This window comes from Oncorhynchus masou, chromosome 12 (genome assembly GCF_036934945.1).
Source record: "Oncorhynchus masou masou isolate Uvic2021 chromosome 12, UVic_Omas_1.1, whole genome shotgun sequence".
Lineage (NCBI taxonomy): Eukaryota > Metazoa > Chordata > Actinopteri > Salmoniformes > Salmonidae > Oncorhynchus > Oncorhynchus masou.
Window position 1 is genome coordinate 9703450 of NC_088223.1, and position 14598 is coordinate 9718047.

At 44.0% G+C, this 14598-nt stretch overlaps 1 protein-coding gene across 1 annotated transcript in view; it reads right to left on the reverse strand.

Moving 5' to 3' along the window:
* LOC135549518 (gamma-aminobutyric acid type B receptor subunit 1-like) overlaps positions 1-14598 on the reverse strand; it is a 332207-nt gene that overhangs the window by 31167 nt on the left and 286442 nt on the right. The window contains exon 16 of the mRNA XM_064979532.1: positions 7545-7695. Within this exon, the coding sequence (XP_064835604.1) occupies positions 7545-7695 (151 nt within the window). The remainder of the gene's footprint in view (positions 1-7544; positions 7696-14598) is intronic.

A 14598-nucleotide genomic window follows, 5' to 3' on the forward strand; every position in this document is an offset into this window, starting at 1 on the left:
CACGGGACCAGACCCGTAATCACCTGCTCAATGATACCACACGGGACCAGACCCGTAATCACCTGCCCAATGATACCACACGGGACCAGACCCGTAATCATCTGCTCAATGATACCACATGGGACCAGACCCGTAATCACCTGCTCAATGATACCACACGGGACCAGACCCGTAATCATCTGCTCAATGATACCACACGGGACCAGACCCGTAATCACCTGCTAAATGATACCACACGGGACCAGACCCGTAATCATCTGCTCAATGATACCACACGGGACCAGACCCGTAATCATCTGCTCAATGATACCACAAGGGACCAGACCCGTAATCACCTGCTCAATGATACCACACGGGACCAGACCCGTAATCATCTGCTCAATGATACCACACGGACCAGACCCGTAATCACCTGCTCAATGATACCACACGGGACCAGACCCGTAATCACCTGCTCAATGATACCACACGGACCAGACCCGTAATCATCTGCTCAATGATACCACACGGGACCAGACCCGTAATCATCTGCTCAATGATACCACACGGACCAGACCCATAATCATCTGCTCAATGATACCACACGGGACCAGACCCGTAATCATCTGCTCAATGATACCACACGGGACAAGACCCGTAATCATCTGCTCAATGATACCACACGGGACCAGACCCGTAATCACCTGCTCAATGATACCACACGGACCAGACCCGTAATCATCTGCTCAATGATACCACACGGGACCAGACCCGTAATCATCTGCTCAATGATACCACACGGGACCAGACCCGTAATCATCTGCTCAATGATACCACACGGGACCAGACCCGTAATCATCTGCTCAATGATACCACACGGGACCAGACCCGTAATCGTCTGCTCAATGATACCACAAGGGACCAGACCCGTAATCACCTGCTCAATGATACCACACGGGACCAGACCCGTAATCATCTGCTCAATGATACCACACGGGACCAGACCCGTAATCACCTGCACAATACACGCGGCACAAAAGCCAAAACGCAGCACAGGTACTCACACGATCAACAGGCATTGTAACAATAATCGACAGCCCAATGGTCACATTTATGTGAATTACAATCAGTGGGAATGGGGACCAGGTGTGTGTAATGACACAGTTCCAGAAGGATCCGTGACAGGGTCAGGTGTTATAAAGTTTCCTTAATGTTGCTTTGCTTCTCACTTCTACAATTTTTATCAAATGTATTTATTTATTTTTAGCAAGGAAACAAAATGCTGTTATGTCTAATAGGACAATTCATATAATTTTTCCAAAATGAATTATTGTTAACTTAGATTTCAAAGCTATAAAAACTAAGAGAATAGCTACATGTTTTTAACCTCCCAGTAATTTATTGGGTAAATAAAAACACCAACGTTTCGGCATCACTGTGCCTTTTTCAGGATAATGTCATGAATTCTTGAACCAGGTTATGTAGACAAACATAATAATTAGTGCAACCGATGACAATAGAGAGGAGTGTGTCGTAATTACTAGGTTGATCAGAATGAATTGATCGAAAACTGTTAAGACAACAGTCCACAGTATTTTGAATATATTATCCCATTGATAGCATGAGCATTAGCATAACATTATCATCAACATACATTATTGTTTCAATTAATTTCACCTACTTAAATATTTCCAAATTTCCTACAAATATTTTATATCTTTTTTTTTTACATGTAATCTCATGGTAGTGGATTTCTTGTTCCCCCGACGTTTGCGTCGAACACTCTTACTTACTGGGGGTGTTGTTCCCCTCGCCGTTGGCCCCGGTGTCTCCGCCCCCTCTGTTGTATAAAAAACGCTCACTGTTGGTAGAGGAGCCGGAGGAGCACTGTCTGTGGATAGATGGTCTGACAGAGGGACTCTGCGTCTGCCAACGGCTTGTCTCTTCCTGTTTGGTGGTTTCTTCAGGACCTCGCCGGAGGTATTACTCTTAAAGATCATCCGGTTCCATAAGATCAATAAGCTCATCTCGTCGGTTGCAGTTGTAAATAGGAACTTGTTCTCAACTGGCCTACCTGGTTAAATAAAGGTGAAATTAAAAAAAAAAGTAGAGCTTACTGTGAATTGTGTCGATCTCTGAAATATCCTTTTTTTCAAAGTCATCAGGTCCAGTGATCATCTGAAAACATCCCATCTTCTCCCTCAAATATACAGGCATTGAACATGTTGCTCCACCAAGGAGAGGAGGTAACATGGAGATCCTACTACTGCAGAGGGAGGCCTACAGGATATCCAATTTAAAAACATTGACCCCTAGTGGTCTGAATATGGACTTTGATCTCATGCCCTTTCTTGTGACCAATTATATTTTCAGTGAACAGGTCTTGTAAATGAGTGTATTCTTTCTACAGCTTATCACCAAATATGTTCCCCCGGTTGATGATGCTTACTATGTATTATGGTTGAAACAAAAGATTACATGTTTTTGTTGTTGTAAGGAATTGTAAATATTTAAATATATACACTATATACACTACCGGTCAAAGGTTTTAGCACACCTACTCGTTCAAGTGTTTTCCTTTATTTAAAAAAATCTATTTTCTACATTGTAGAATAAACTCCTTCAAGCCTGTCGGAAAAGCATTCCAGGTGAAGCTGGTTGAGAGAATGCCAAGAATGTGCAAAGCGGTCATCAAGGGAAAGGGTGGCTACTTTGAAGAATCTCAAATATAAAATATATTTCTGATTTGTTTAACACTTTTTTTGGTTACTAGATGATTCCATATGTGTTATTTCACAGTTTGGGGGGGTTACTAGATGATTCCATATGTGTTATTTCACAGTTTGGGGGGGTTACTACATGATTCCATATGTGTTATTTCACAGTTTGGGGGTTACTACATGATTCCATATGTGTTATTTCACAGTTTGGGGGGGTTACTACATGATTCCATATGTGTTATTTCACAGTTTGGGGGGGTTACTACATGATTCCATATGTGTTATTTCACAGTTTGGGGGGTTACAACATGATTCCATATGTGTTATTTCACAGTTTGGGGGGTTACAACATGATTCCATATGTGTTATTTCACAGTTTGGGGGGGTTACAACATGATTCCATATGTGTTATTTCACAGTTTGGGGGGGTTACAACATGATTCCATATGTGTTATTTCACAGTTTGGGGGGGGTTACAACATGATTCCATATGTGTTATTTCACAGTTTGGGGGGGGTTACAACATGATTCCATATCATTATAGGGTATTGTGTGTAGATTGATGAGAAAGAAAGAAAGCCATTTTTAGAATAAGGCTGTAACGTAACAAAATGTGGAGAAAGTCCAGGGATCTGAATACTTCCCTAATGCCCTGTATGTTCTGTTAAAGGGACTGAACATAGGATATTCATGTACATATTGTTTTATGCTGATATTTTTCTATTGATAATGAGAAGTGTGAATTTATATTTTTCTACAAAGAAATTATAATGAACCAGATAATTGACCGTTTGGAGAAAAACATGTTTAGTTAAATTCCATTGAGAGAACCAGCCAACATTCTCATGTCTCATACGTTCTCCTATTGTACAGGAAACACATGATTTGTCTCAATCCTGAGACTTGTAACAAACACGTCATAAAACCATGAATTTGGGTTTTTTGAATTACAGATTTTTATTTTATTTTTTATCTAAGCCTCGTGGTAAAATGTGTCAAATAAAACGAGGTTAGCTACAAAACTGCAAATGTTTCTCTCTAACAAACGTGTGTTGTTTTGGGGTGTCGGGGGCCCCCCCCGGAGGTCGGGTCCCCCCGGCGGTCCGGTTCCCCAGGAGGTCGGGTCCCCCCGGCAGTCCGGTTCCCCAGGAGGTCGGGCCCCCCCGGAGGTCGGGCCCCCCCAGAGGTCGGGCCCCCTAGGCAAAACAGTGTTGTGCACGGCTTGTATGCAAAGCACACATTATCTACTGGCTATGTTGGAGAGGCTTTTGTCATTCAACAGCATCACTTTCAATCTATCCTGATGGTATTTGATTCAGACATGCAGCACTGGTCCTCCACCGAAATGCTTGGACCCAACATGGCTCGTTGTTCAGTGTGTTGACTTCTTTTGGTGGAAGACTTATTGCTGCTGGACATTACTTGTAATTAGCAACATTGAATATTTTGTATTGATTGGTGTTATTGCTACAATGTTATTTACATAGTGCGTTTAGGTTTCATAAAACGTAGTGCTGATGAATTTGTGCTTATTGAGGTTGATTCGGTAAAAAAAAAAACAACATTATTTCCATTTTAGGTTTAAAAACATTACTTTTTTTTACATTAAATGCACTATGTGGGTTGAATTCTGTAACAACACAGAATATAACAATTAATAAGAGTCCCATGATGGTAGTGACTGTCCATTACTGCATATCATTTATTAACCAACATTTATTCACTTTACTTTAATTAAATATTTCAGTTGTTGTGTATATTACATTGGTTTTCGGCCAATTTCATTACTTTATTATTTCATTCCCAGTCATCATCTCACCTCAAGTCAAATTTTATTTGTCACGTGCGTCGAATATAACAGGTGTAGTTTCACGACTTCCGCCGAAGTCGGTCCCTCTCCATGTTCAGGCGGCGTTCGGCGGTCGACGTCACCGGCCTTCTAGCCGTCGCCAATCCACTTTTCATTTTCCATTTGTTTTGTCTTTGTTTTACACACCTGGTTTCAATTCCCCAATTACATGTTCATTATTTAACCCTCTGTTTTCCCCGTGGTTTTTGTGCGTGTTTGTTTATTGTTCGGTCGGGTTGTTTGTGGGCCTGGTGTTACTTCATGTATTTTGATATTTTGAGTTCCTTGTGTTACTCATCACTGCTGTCCTGCGCCTGACTCCTCTGCACCAGCTACACCCAGAGCCTTACATGTAGACCTCACTGTGAAATGCTGACTTACAAAGCCCCTAACCAGCAATGCAGTTCAAGAAATAGAGTTAAGAAAATATTTACTAAAACTAAAGTATAAAATAAAATAAAAAGTAACACAATAAAATAACAATAACGTGGCTTTATACAGGGGGTACCTATATACAGGAGGTACCGGTACCGAGTCAGTGTGCAGAGGTACAGGTTAGTTGAGGTAATTTGTACATGTAGGTAGGGGTAAAGTGACTGTGCATAGATAATAAACAGAGAGTAGCAGCAGTGTAAAAACAAAGGGGGGAGGGGGGGTCAATGTAAATAGTCCAGTGGTCATTTGATTAGTTGTTCAGCAGTTTTATGTCTTGGGGGTAGAAGCTGTCAATTAACCTCTTGAAACTCCCCATCCCGGATCCGGGATTGTGACTAAGCCTCAGGCTCATTAGCATAACGCAACGTTAACGATTTCTGAAAATCGCAAATAAAATTAAAATAATGCGTTTGCTCTCAAGCTTAGGCTTTTCTTAACAACACTGTCATCTCAGATTTTCAAAATATGCTTTTGAACCATAGAAATTGACTAATTTGTGTAAGAGTATGCAAAGCTAGCATAGCATTTTGTGTAGCATGTAGCACGCAACATTTTCACAAAAGCCAGATAACCAAATAAATAAAATCATTTACCTTTGAAGAGCTTCTGATGTTTTCAATGAGGAGACTCCCAGCCACATACCAAATGCGCAGTGTTTCCTGAAAGCGTCTGTGTGTAGGAGAAATCGTTCTGTTTTCTACATTGCGCCTGGCTACCGAAACGAACCGAAAATGCAGTCACCTACAACGTGAAACTTTTTCCGGATTAACTACATAATATCGACGAAACATGGCAAACGTTGTTTGGAATCAATCCTCAAGGTGTTTTTTCACATATCTCTTCATTGACATGCAGTTCGTGGAAGCTTGCTTCTCTCTCTGTGCCCCATGGAAAAATACTGGCAGGTGACTTTTGCGCACCAATTTCGGCGCAGGACACCGGGCGGACACGTGGTAAATGTGGTCTCTTATGGTCAATCTTCCAACGATCTGCCTACAAATACGTCACAATGCTGCAGACACCTTGGGGAAACGACAGAAAGGGCAGACTCATTCCTCTTGCGTTCACAGCCATATAAGGAGATCATGAAAGACAGAGCCTCAAAAATCCTTGTCATTTCCTGGATGCCAAGTCATCTTGGTTTTGCCTGAAGCTCACGTTAAAGGGCACGCACAGAGAAGATATTTGTATTTCTGGACACGTCAGAGTGTTTTCTTTCGAACAGTAGCAATTATATGCATAGTCGAGCATCTTTTTGTGACAAAATATCTTGTTTAAAACGGGAACGTTTTTCTTCCAAAAATGAAATAGCGCCACCATAAGTGTAAGAGGTTAAGAAGCCTTTTGGACCTAGACTTGGTGCTCCGGTACCGCTTGCTGTGCGGTAGCAGAGAGAACAGTCTATGACTTGGATGGCTGGAGTCTTTGACAATTTTATGGGCTTTCCTCTGACACTGCCTATTATAAACTGGTCAGGATGCTCTTGATGGTGCCGCTGTACCTCTGACACCGCCTGGTAAAGAGATCCTGGATGGCAGGAAGCTTGGCCCCACTGATGTACTGGGCTGTATGCACTACCCTCTGTAGGGCCTTACGGTCCCGTTACTAGCGAAATCACAACGAAGGCTAGTCACCAGCGAAATCACAACGAAGGCTAGTCACCAGCGAAACACATAATGAAGGGTGGTCACCAGTGAAAAATCACAATGAAGACTGGTCACCAGTGAAAAATCACAATGAAGACTGGTCACCAGCGAAAAATCACAATGAAGACTGGTCACCAGCGAAAAATCACAATGAAGACTGGTCACCAGTGAAAAATCACAATGAAGACTGGTCACCAGCGAAAAATCACAATGAAGACTGGTCACCAGCGAAAAATCACAATAAAGACTGGTCACCAGCGAAAAATCACAATGAAGACTGGTCACCAGCGAAAAATCACAATGAAGACTGGTCAACAGTGAAAAATCACAATGAAGACTGGTCACCTGCCTATGCTGGTCTATGCTGTTTTTTTTAATCAAGGTGTTTGGATGGGTTTAGGAGAAGAAATTATATTTTCTGAAACACTGTATTTCCCACATCCAAACAGTTTAGAAAATGGGATAGAAAAATGCTGTATGCACACACACACACACACACACACACACACACACACACACACACACACACACACACACACACACACACACACACACACACACACACACACACACACACACACACACAAATGCTTTATACTCACACACACACAGTCACCACCACCCTTCCATACACACACACACACACACACACACACACACACACACACACACACACACACACACACACACACACACACACACACACACACACACACACACACACACACACACACACACACACACACACACACACACACACACACACACACACACACACACACACAAATGCTTTATACTCACACACACACAGTCACCACCACCCTTCCATACACACACACACACACACACACACACACACACACACACACACACACACACACACACACACACACACACACACAGCTCTTTGCGTACCTGACATTGCTGTTGTAGATGTTGAATGTGAGACACACTATTCCCAGTAGAATTCCCAGTCCAGCGAACACAGACACAGAGACAAAGAGCTTCTGAGAGAGGAACCTAAACTCCTCGATAACCACCGTCTGATCTGCTGGGGGGCCTGGACCTGCGGGGGGGGGAGGAGAGGAGAGGAGAGGAGAGGGATCATTATTATAATGAACCCTTCTTGTTTTTCAAGTAAATTGAATGAGAATACAGTCTCATTATAGCATTGACCCGAGAAAGACTTGCTGAGGTAGAATGAGCCAGTTGGAAGTTAGGGATGATTAGGTGTCCAAGGAAGTATGTTGGTCAGGATGAGACTAAAGCCAGGACACCAGGGTTCACAACCCTTACTCTTATGAGTGCCATGGGTTCTTTAGGGACCACAGACAGTCAGGATCTCAATTTAACATCACAACTGACCCTTGCAGGCCAGGGGGAGGGAGGGAGGGATGGAAAGAGGGGGGGAGGGGAGAGAAGGAGAGAGATGGAGGGACAGGGACAGAGATGGATACATGGAGGGACAAGGAGAGAGAAGGAGAGAGATGGAGGGACAGGGAGAGAGAGGGAGACATGGAGGGACAGGGAGAGAGAGGGATAGAGATGTAGGGACAGGGAGAGAGAGGGATAGAGATGGAGGGACAGGGAGAGAGAGGGAGAGAGATGGAGGGACAGGGAGAGAGGGAGAGAGATGGAGGGACAGGGAGAGAGAGGGAGAGAGATGGAGGGACAGGGAGAGATAGGGAGAGAGATGGAGGGACAGGGAGAGAGAGGGAGAGAGATGGAGGGACAGGGAGAGAGAGGGAGAGAGATGGAGGGACAGGGAGAGAGAGGGAGAGAGATGGAGGGACAGGGAGAGAGGGAGAGAGATGGAGGGACAGGGAGAGAGAAGGAGAGAGATGGAGGGACAGGGAGAGAGGGAGAGAGATGGAGGGACAGGGAGAGATAGGGAGAGAGATGGAGGGACAGGGAGAGAGAGGGAGAGAGATGGAGGGACAGGGAGAGAGAGGGAGAGAGATGGAGGGACAGGGAGAGAGAGGGAGAGAGATGGAGGGACAGGGAGAGAGAGGGAGAGAGATGGAGGGACAGGGAGAGAGAAGGAGACATGGAGTGACAGGGAGAGAGAAGGAGAGAGATGGAGGGACAGGGAGAGAGATGGAGGGACAGGGAGAGAGAGGGAGAGAGATGGAGGGAAAGGGAGAGAGAGGGCGAGAGAAGGAGGGACAGGGAGAGAGAGGGAGAGAGATGGAGGGACAGGGAGAGAGATGGAGAGAGATGGAGGGAAAGGGAGAGAGAGGGATAGAGATGGAGGGACAGGGAGAGAGAGGGAGAGAGATGGGGCAGGGATAGAGATGGAGGGACAGGGAGAGAGAGGGAGAGAGATGGGACAGGGATAGAGATGGAGGGACAGGGAGAGAGAGGGAGAGAGATGGAGGGACAGGGAGAGAGAGGGAGAGAGATGGAGGGACAGGGAGAGAGAGGGAGAGAGATGGAGGGACAGGGAGAGAGAGGTAGAGAGATGGAGGGACAGGGAAAGAGAAGGAGAGAGATGGAGGGACAGGGAGAGAGAAGGAGACATGGAGGGACGGGGAGAGAGACAGGGAGAGATGGAGGGACAGGAAGAGAGAGGGAGAGAGATGGAGGGACAGGGAGAGAGAGGTAGAGATGGAGGGACAGGGAGAGAGAGGTAGAGAGATGGAGGGACAGGGAGAGAGAAGGAGAGAGATGGAGGGACAGGGAGAGAGACAGGGAGAGAGATGGAGGGACAGGGAGAGAGAGGGAGAGAGATGGAGGGACAGGGAGAGAGAGGGAGAGAGATGAGGGGACAGGGAGAGAGAGGGAGAGAGATGGAGGGACAGGGAGAGAGAGGGAGAGAGATGGAGGGACAGGGAGAGAGAGGGAGACATGGAGGGACAGGAAACAGGGGATGGGAGAGTGATGGAGGTTGGCAGATGGAGGGATGAAGGATGAGGTAGAGGTATATGAAGGGATCTAGAAAGTGATAGATGAAGGGAGATGGTGAAAGAGAGAGAGAGAGAGAGAGAGAGAGAGAGAGAGAGAGAGAGAGGGGAGAGAGACAGAGACAGAGAGAGAGAGAGAGAAATTAACATGTACATAGCATCCCAGGCACTAAGTGGATGGTTCTATCTGTCACTGTGTTCATATCAAAGACATTTCACCATGCAGGATTGGGTTCATCCAGCGTTCATATCAAAGACAAGGGTGGCAGGCACACACAGACAGCACACAAACCCAGCACCAGGATTAAAAGCAATATGGGACCACAGCCAATGGAAAGTGGGCTGATGGTTCATGGAGATTAAACACAAAGAGAGACAGGGGAAGGGAGAGAAACAGTGATAGGATAAAATAACAGGGATGAGAGGAGGGAGGATAGAGGAGGGAGGAAAGAGGAGGGCTAGAAATAACAAGACAAATTAGATGCTTTGGGAGAGAAAGAGAGAAACCGAGTTAAGACGGGAAATGAAAGAGAGCAATAGCAGGGACCCAGTTCTAGGTAGCTACATGACTTAAGTGAAATGTGTTGTCCAGCCTAGTCCTTTTTCTCTGACTGTATCGGAGTCTGCATCAGACACAGCAGGAGGGAGAGGGGGAGAGATGAAGGGAGAGAGCGAAAATTGAGAGAGATAGAGAGACAGAAAGAGAAAGAGAGAGAGAGATATGCATATAAAGAGAGAGAGGGGAGAGGGGGAGAGAAGGAGTCACAGAGAGATAAAGAGTGAGAGTCAGAGAGCGGGAGCTAGAGAGAGAGAGAGAGAGAGAGTCAGAGAGCAGGAGCTAGGGAGAGTGAGAGTCAGAGAGCGGGAGCTAGGGAGAGAGAGAGTCAGAGAGCGGGAGCTAGAGAGAGAGAGAGTCAGATGTCTATCAGGCTTCTATCTCTCCTTCAGTGATCTGATAGCAATACAGAGCAGCAGTGGTAGCTAACCACAAACACACAGCTCCCATTTCCAGCCATGGATATGTAGGAAATACACTGTAGTATAAAATGGCAATTGGCACTAAAAATATAGCTTTAAGATCATCACTGTTGTGGTAGGATGGGAACGTGGTTGTGTCTCTGCCATACAGCTCCTGGAGTTCACGTGTTTTATATAATCATCTGGTCTCTGCTTCACTGTGTTTCAGTGTTCCAGGACTGTGTGAAGCTGCAAACGTGAAGGTTTAGCTTGTAGTGGTATAATGTGTGACCCAAATGACACCCTATATCCCTAACAACCTTAAACATAGGATCTCATTTTATGCTTTATTGAATCAGATCATCGGTAGTCCTTCCTATGGAATCAGATCATCTGTAGTCCTTCCTATTGAATCAGATCATCTGTAGTCCTTCCTATTGAATCAGATCATCGGTAGTCCTTCCTATGGAATCAGATCATCTGTAGTCCTTCCTATGGAATCAGATCATCTGTAGTCCTTCCTATGGAATCAGATCATCTGTAGTCCTTCCTATGGAATCAGATCATCTGTAGTCCTTCCTATGGAATCAGATCATCTGTAGTCCTTCCTATTGAATCAGATCATCTGTAGTCCTTCCTATGGAATCAGATCATCTGTAGTCCTTCCTATGGAATCAGATCATCTGTAGTCCTTCCTATGGAATCAGATCATCTGTAGTCCTTCCTATGGAATCAGATCATCTGTAGTCCTTCCTATGGGGTTGATCATCTGTAGTCCTTCCTATGGAATCATATCATCTGTAGTCCTTCCTATGGAATCAGATCATCTGTAGTCCTTCCTATGGAATCAGATCATCTGAAGTCCTTCCTATGGAATCAGATCATCTGTAGTCCTTCCTATGGAATCAGATCATCTGTAGTCCTTCCTATGGAATCAGATCATCTGAAGTCCTTCCTATGGAATCAGATCATCTGTAGTCCTTCCTATGGAATCAGATCATCTGTAGTCCTTCCTATGGAATCAGATCATCTGTAGTCCTTCCTATGGAATCAGATCATCTGTAGTCCTTCCTATGGGGTTGATCATCTGTAGTCCTTCCTATGGAATCATATCATCTGTAGTCCTTCCTATGGAATCAGATCATCTGTAGTCCTTCCTATGGAATCAGATCATCTGAAGTCCTTCCTATGGAATCAGATCATCTGTAGTCCTTCCTATGGAATCAGATCATCTGTAGTCCTTCCTATGGAATCAGATCATCTGAAGTCCTTCCTATGGAATCAGATCATCTGTAGTCCTTCCTATGGAATCAGATCATCTGTAGTCCTTCCTATGGAATCAGATCATCTGTAGTCCTTCCTATTGAATCAGATCATCTGTAGTCCTTCCTATGGAATCAGATCATCTGTAGTCCTTCCTATGGAATCAGATCATCGTCCTTCCTATGGAATCATCATCTGTAGTCCTTCCTATGGAATCAGATCATCTGTAGTCCTTCCTATGGAATCAGATCATCTGTAGTCCTTCCTATGGAATCAGATCATCTGTAGTCCTTCCTATGGAATCAGATCATCTGTAGTCCTTCCTATGGAATCAGATCATCTGTAGTCCTTCCTATGGAATCAGATCATCTGTAGTCCTTCCTATTGAATCAGATCATCTGTAGTCCTTCCTATGGAATCAGATCATCTGTAGTCCTTCCTATGGAATCATATCATCTGTAGTCCTTCCTATGGAATCAGATCATCTGTAGTCCTTCCTATGGAATCAGATCATCTGAAGTCCTTCCTATGGAATCAGATCATCTGTAGTCCTTCCTATGGAATCAGATCATCTGTAGTCCTTCCTATGGAATCAGATCATCTGTAGTCCTTCCTATGGAATCAGATCATCTGTAGTCCTTCCTATGGAATCAGATCATCTGTAGTCCTTCCTATGGAATCAGATCATCTGTAGTCCTTCCTATGGAATCAGATCATCTGAAGTCCTTCCTATGGAATCAGATCATCTGTAGTCCTTCCTATGGAATCAGATCATCTGTAGTCCTTCCTATTGAATCAGATCATCTGTAGTCCTTCCTATAGAATCAGATCATCTGTAGTCCTTCCTATTGAATCAGATCATCTGTAGTCCTTCCTATGGAATCAGATCATCTGTAGTCCTTCCTATGGAATCATATCATCTGTAGTCCTTCCTATGGAATCAGATCATCTGTAGTCCTTCCTATGGAATCAGATCATCTGAAGTCCTTCCTATGGAATCAGATCATCTGTAGTCCTTCCTATGGAATCAGATCATCTGTAGTCCTTCCTATGGAATCAGATCATCTGTAGTCCTTCGTATGGAATCAGATCATCTGTAGTCCTTCCTATGGAATCAGATCATCTGTAGTCCTTCGTATGGAATCAGATCATCTGTAGTCCTTCCTATTGAATCAGATCATCTGTAGTCCTTCCTATGGAATCAGATCATCTGTAGTCCTTCCTATGGAATCAGATCATCTGTAGTCCTTCCTATGGAATCAGATCATCTGTAGTCCTTCCTATGGAATCAGATCATCTGTAGTCCTTCCTATGGAATCAGATCATCTGTAGTCCTTCCTATGGAATCAGATCATCTGTAGTCCTTCCTATGGAATCAGATCATCTGTAGTCCTTCCTATGGAATCAGATCATCTGTAGTCCTTCCTATGGGGTTGATCATCTGTAGTCCTTCCTATTGAATCAGATTATCTGTAGTCCTTCCTATGGAATCAGATCATCTGTAGTCCTTCCTATGGAATCAGATCATCTGAAGTCCTTCCTATGGGGTTGATCATCTGTAGTCCTTCCTATGGAATCAGATCATCTGTAGTCCTTCCTATGGAATCAGATCATCTGAAGTCCTTCCTATGGAATCAGATCATCTGAAGTCCTTCCTATTGAATCAGATTATCTGTAGTCCTTCCTATGGAATCAGATCATCTGTAGTCCTTCCTATGGAATCAGATCATCTGTAGTCCTTCCTATGGAATCAGATCATCTGAAGTCCTTCCTATGGAATCAGATCATCTGAAGTCCTTCCTATTGAATCAGATTATCTGTAGTCCTTCCTATTGAATCAGATCATCTGTAGTCCTTCCTATTGAATCAGATTATCTGTAGTCCTTCCTATTGAATCAGATCATCTGTAGTCCTTCCTATGGAATCAGATCATCTGTAGTCCTTCCTATGGAATCAGATCATCTGAAGTCCTTCCTATGGAATCAGATCATCTGTAGTCCTTCCTATGGAATCAGATCATCTGTAGTCCTTCCTATGGGGTTGATCATCTGTAGTCCTTCCTATGGAATCAGATCATCTGTAGTCCTTCCTATGGAATCAGATCATCTGTAGTCCTTCCTATGGAATCAGATCATCTGTAGTCCTTCCTATGGAATCAGATCATCTGTAGTCCTTCCTATGGAATCAGATCATCTGTAGTCCTTCCTATGGAATCAGATCATCTGTAGTCCTTCCTATGGAATCAGATCATCTGAAGTCCTTCCTATGGAATCAGATCATCTGTAGTCCTTCGTATAGAATCAGATCATCTGTAGTCCTTCGTATAGAATCAGATCATCTGTAGTCCTTCGTATAGAATCAGATCATCTGTAGTCCTTCCTATGGAATCAGTTCATTTGTAGTCCTTCCTATGAAATCAGATCATCTGTAGTCCTTCCTATGGAATCAGATCATCTGAAGTCCTTCCTATGGAATCAGATCATCTGTAGTCCTTCCTATGGAATCAGATCATCTGTAGTCCTTCCTATGGAATCAGATCATTTGTAGTCCTTCCTATGGAATCAGATCATCTGAAGTCCTTCCTATGGAATCAGATCATCTGTAGTCCTTCCTATGGAATCAGATCATCTGAAGTCCTTCCTATGGAATCAGATCATCTGTAGTCCTTCCTATGGGGTTGATCATCTGAAGTCCTTCCTATGGAATCAGATCATCTGAAGTCCTTCCTATGGAATCAGATCATCTGTAGTCCTTCCTATGGAATCAGATCATCTGTAGTCCTTCCTATGGAATCAGATCATCTGTAGTCCTTCCTATGGAATCAGATCATCTGTAGTCCTTCCTAT